Below are 5531 nucleotides of genomic sequence, written 5' to 3'. Positions count from 1 at the left end.
AAGAGCAGAACGGATCTGATCAGTGAGACACTCGGATCAACACATACACTGCTTCTCTCCTGGCTCTTCTTTGAAGGTGAGTACGATTGTCTTCAATTAACTCAAAGGCACCACATGCACTGTTTAAAACTAAACACACAGGAATAAGAGAGTTTTTAAAACTGTTTAAGGTTGTGATTACTTTTTTGTTGTACTTTGTTCACATATAAAAGCTATGTCTTTAGAGTGCGGGGGATGTGATTATGTCCTGGAGACAGTATTACAGAACAGACCTGAATGAATCATTGTCAGCAGAAAATATTTCACTATCACCAAGCTAAGGTTGTATTAATGCCGACATCAGCAATAAGATGAATGGATGGGATTGTATATATAGGATGCACAACTGTCAAGTTTCAAATCTGTGCTGCACATAAACAAGGAGCAAAACGCTAAAGTTTGTTTTCATCTTTTAGGATATAAAAACAGCTCATCAGCGACCCAGACGGACTGACATCAGGATTTTCAACAACTCACTTCAGCAGATCTTTGACAATGAAGGTAAATTCGCAGCTTCAAACATGTTTCTGCCTTTTTAAATATATATTTTTTTAGCTCTGTATGCTTCAAACCTTACTCCATCTCGAACATATCAACCTCTAATACGAAGGCTTTGTTGATCCAGCATTGGTTGGTGATCGCAGAAGAATGAGTATATCAGAATAGTCATGTATAGTCAGTTTAGTACGCCATGTTAGTTGTTTATTTAATTTTGTCGCAATTTTTTGTGTTCACTTTTTCAGTTGTGTGTGTGTGTGTGTGTGTTCCTTAATATTCTATTCTGCTCTGTTCCAGCTGGTGTTAGTCCTCCTCCTCATGGCTCCAGTGTTGATCAGTTGCTCTAAGCGCAATCTGCTGCTGGACTGCAGTGACATCCAGCGCCAAGACAGCAGCAGCCCCAGTGGAGTGTACACTGTCTTTTCCATCGGTTCCATGTCTGCTGTGAAGGTTAGCAATCTAACTATAAATCAAGGAAAGTCTGTCTGTCTGTCTGTCTGTCTGTCATTCCTCATTTTTCTCCTCAACAGCTTGACCTATCACACTTAAATGTCACATGGCCCTTCAGGATATAACTGGCCAGAGACTGACAGAGACATTTTTCTCATTTGTCATTGCAAACATTGAAAGAAAAGCTTGATTTGTGCTGCAATCGCTGCCAGAAATATTTCTAATATGTTGTACAAGGACAAGATTGCTTATTAAATATTTGCCTGTGATCTAGGCAATGCTTTAAAAAAGTTAAAGCTCCTAAGAAGATCTAATATGGTACAAGGTCACTGAGACCTTACACCCTCAAGTCAGAGTTTGAGTTTATGCTAAATTTGACAAAAAGGAATTTTAAAGATGTTTTATGTTTATTCTGTACAGCATGTGTGAATGTACTGTTTGCTAATGAGTGTGTCTGTGTGTCTGTGTGTGTGTGTGTGTGTGTGTGTGTGTGTGTGTGTCTGTGTGTAGGTGTACTGTGACATGGAGACAGCAGGAGGCGGGTGGACGGTGAGTTTATCTGATCAACAAGTTAATAGTTCAGCTTTGTTTTCATCTCTGTTTTAGGTCATTCTAAAGACTAACTAAAACTGTACTTTAAAAACAAGGCAAGGCAAGTGAAATATTAATGATGATTTACGAGACACTAAATGGTTAAGGGCCAAAATACTTGTATGATGTTGATACTTGCCTTGGCTTGCCTTACTGCATGGAAACATGATCTGTCAGATATCTTTGGGGCGACTGTGTCTCAGGTGGTAGAGCGGGTCGGCCAAAGATCGAAGGGTTGGCGGTTCGATACCCACCCTGCCAACAAGCTCATGGTTGTTGTGTCCTTGGGCAAGACACTTCGCCCACCTTGCCTGGTGTGAATGTGTATGACTGCTGTATGTTTGAGGTGGTGGTCTGAGGGGCTGTAGGCGCTGAATGGCAGCCGCACTTCTGTCAGTCTGCCCCAGGTCAGCTGTGGCTACTATGGTAGTTCACCACCACCGGTATGACTGTGTTTGAATGAATGGAACCGGGAACCCTGTAAAGAGCTTTGAGGGCCTAGAAAAGCGCTATATAAATCCAATCCTATTATTATCTTGTGTGTTTAGCTGGTTAACCCCTCACTCTATCTCCCCAGGTGTTCCAGAGGAGGATTGATGGCTCATTGAACTTCTACAGGCCCTGGAATTCATACAAGAGGGGCTTTGGGAACGCTGCTGGGGAGTACTGGCTCGGTGAGAAATGATACCCCCCACCTCCTAAACATACACACACTTCCGACTAGCCACTTTTACTAGATATTTATGGACTTTCGTTATCATTTGGTGTGTGTTTTTTTAGTTTTTTTATGTTATTATTTGTAATCTGATGTCAATGAGTATTTGAGTAAAGAATGTACAGGTCAATACAAAATGTAAAAAATGTGTGTGTGTGTGTGTGTGTGTGTGTGTGTGTGTGTGTGTGTGTGTGTGTGTGTGTGTGTGTGTGTGTGTTTATGTTCAGGTCTAGAGAACATCCACCAGTTGACTCGTCCCCGTAACTATGAGCTGCTGGTTGACATGGAGGACTTTGTGGGGAACAAAGCGTTCGCTCGTTACTCCTCGTTCTTCGTTGAAGGGGAGTGTGATGAATACACTCTGCGTGTGTCTGGATTCACCAATGGAGGAGCAGGTGAGCATCTGTGTGACCTAGAACTAGAAAATAATTTTGGAAATTTTGAATGTGCCTTCCGCTTGTTGCTTACCGCTAGCCCAGGGTTTCCCATGCCCCCTTCTGGTCGAGCAGAAAATGCTTTGGTGAAGCTAATGCCACACTCGCTCTCAAGACTTTGGTGATGATAAGTTAAATCTGCATGATCCACATATTCAACTAGTCGTAATATGAACAAGCTAATATCAGATATCTATTGATCTCTACTCTGCAGTCACAGACAGAGCCTTTAGACTACGTCACTAGGTGAAGGTGCCACGCTGGTGTCTGAAAAGGATCCTAGTCATAGTTCTAGTAGAACAGTGTGTAGAGTGGCAGCATTGTAGTCATCACAGAAGTCACAGTAGTGTTACTATAAACGTCAAGATTAAATACGCTGCTTCCTGTTGTGTTTCTGTAGGAGACGCCCTGAGTTATCACAGCGGAATGAAGTTCACCACCTTCGACAAAGACCAGGACGCCTATTCAGGGAACTGTGCCGTATCATTCACAGGGGCGTTCTGGTACAATAGTTGTCACTATGCAAACCCAAACGGGGTCTATCATTGGGGGCCTGTTGACACTGGTGTTGGAGTAAGTTGGTGGCAGTGGAAAAATAATCACTACTCCATGAAGAGCATCAGCATGAAGATCCGTCCTGTGCAGAATTAGAACTCTGATAGATGGATAGACAAACAGACAGACAGACAGACAGACAGACAGACAGACAAACAGACAGACAGACATACAATTTAATTCTCCAGGACCAACGTCCAGCAGAATATCAGCTCATGATTTCTCTCTCTCTTGTCCAGCCCATAATCACACAATCTTTAGTTTGAAGCAGACACATAGAGTCTGATAAAGAGCTGACAACTGTCAACACGGATCATAGAAGTAGGAACAAAGTCTACATTAACTTAGTCTTCTTTAATGTGAAGCACTTGTTAATTGTGTCATTGTAAAACACTTTGAGATGCATTTCTTGTAAGAAAAGTGTTACACAAATAAACTATTATTATGATCCTAATCTCACCTGTTTTGTTCATTTATTTATTGTGCATTTCCTTTTTGGTTAAAAGTTTTTCTTTTAGTAACAATCAACTTTCTACAGGGCCGTCGGCAGACAAAGAAAAAGGGAATTTTGACAAACAATTCAAAATTCTATCAAAAATTAAAAAAAAACTTCACTTGTCCCCAGGGAGCAATTGAAGGGAACAGCTGCTGAGAAATTAACAAATATTTTTTAAGGTGATTTTTTCAAGAAGAATTTTTCCAAGAGCTGTTCAATTTAGATTCACCTGTCTGTCTAGCTTCCATGTCTTCTTTGGCAGACACAGAAAAAGTGAATTTTGTTAAAAGATGAACTGGAACACCGAGAAAGATAAACAGTCTAAAATCCTTTGGGCTCATCAGTCTATGTACGACATTACAGATATAAGAATAATATTTCACAGTTGATACACTCAAATATTTTGTAAGGTCAAAACATGATTTTTTTTTCAAGAATGGGTCAATGTAGAGATACTCGTCTGTTTATCTTCCATAACATGTCTTCTTTCATACTAGTATAAATCAAAGGTCCAACATGTACATTCAGGTGTTTATTTGACTAAACCTTGTCTGTTTGTGTCTGTGACTTTCTCCTATACAACCATCTTTAACGGACATTATCTCAACATTAGTTTTTTGCTCAATACTCTGAACCAGAAATCTAAACTTCTTAAGCACTTACATCAAGTTTACTTGCCATAATAATTGTTTGCACTATTATGAAGGTTACTTCATTATAATTGCATTGTATACTATTAGTGAAAAATATTTCTTGATTCATAAAATGAAAGAAGGCTTTAACCAAAATCTGTTCAGTAAAAACTTTGGACACAAACGTGTTGTTAAAAAATGAAATAAAGGGTTTGGGTTTTAAAGAGATGCAAATGTACATAAAAAGTTAAATGTAAACTGAAAGACTCAATTACCTAAACAATAATTAATATTAATTAACAGTTTAAATGGATTTATTACTATTTTATCTTTTTTTATCGACCCAGATCTTTTGTTGCTTCAATAAAAAAAACATATTTTGTATTTCATTTACAGTTCTTTGGCAACTGAGCAAACTCCATTTCCTCTTTTTTTAAGATTATATTTTGGCATTTTCAAGCTTTATTAGACAGTACAGAGTTGAAATGGGGAGACAGAGAGACAGAGACAGAGAGAGAGAGAGAGAGAGAGAGAGAGAGAGAGAGAGAGAGAGAGAGAGAGAGAGAGAGAGGGGGGGGGGGGGATGACCTGCAGTAAAGGTCCACGGGTCGGATTTGAACCTGCGACCACTGCAACGAAGGCCGGAGCCAATATGGTACACACTCTATCCACGACTAAGCCAACGGAGCACCCTCAAACTCCATTTCCTGGTGAAGATTGTGCGATAATCAAAATCTCTGGCAAAGGCAATACAGTGCACTTGGAATTGAGATCGTTTTGATATGAATATATAACGAGCATTGTGCTGTTTTCCAAGGTCAGGGAGAATTTAACTCTCTTTACAGGAAAGCAGATTGATAAGAGTTGTAATGAATTTATTATGGCCTAAATCTCTACGTATAACCACCCATCTATAATCTATTATCTGTGTGAACTTTGGAGTGAGTGTCTATCAGTTAGATAACAGCTGAGCGGCTGCAGTGAATACAAGCCGTGAGACAGACCTCAACACACACACACCGTTTCTCCTGTTGAAAGGTGAGTACGATTGTTTTCTATTAATTTAAATTATTTTCTTTACAGCTGTACTTGTGTGTGCGTGTGTTTGTGTGTGTGTGTGT

At 39.7% G+C, this 5531-nt stretch overlaps 1 protein-coding gene across 1 annotated transcript; it reads left to right on the top strand.

Annotated features, from left to right (window-relative positions):
- Positions 1-534: 534 nt before the first annotated feature.
- Positions 535-3378, top strand: LOC307270316 (microfibril-associated glycoprotein 4-like; the record flags this gene model as incomplete). The annotated part of the gene is made up of 5 exons (XM_080054206.1): positions 535-540; positions 835-987; positions 2156-2252; positions 2521-2688; positions 3128-3378. The coding sequence occupies 5 exons, from the start codon at positions 535-537 to the stop codon at positions 3376-3378; spliced, it is 675 nt and encodes a 224-aa protein (XP_079910332.1).
- Between the last annotated feature and the right edge of the window lie 2153 nt (positions 3379-5531).

Source organism: Ammodytes marinus, assembly GCF_949987685.1.
Source record: "Ammodytes marinus genome assembly, contig: scaffold_210, whole genome shotgun sequence".
Taxonomy (NCBI): Eukaryota; Metazoa; Chordata; class Actinopteri; order Uranoscopiformes; family Ammodytidae; genus Ammodytes; species Ammodytes marinus.
This window is presented reverse-complemented; position numbering and strand designations above follow the sequence as displayed.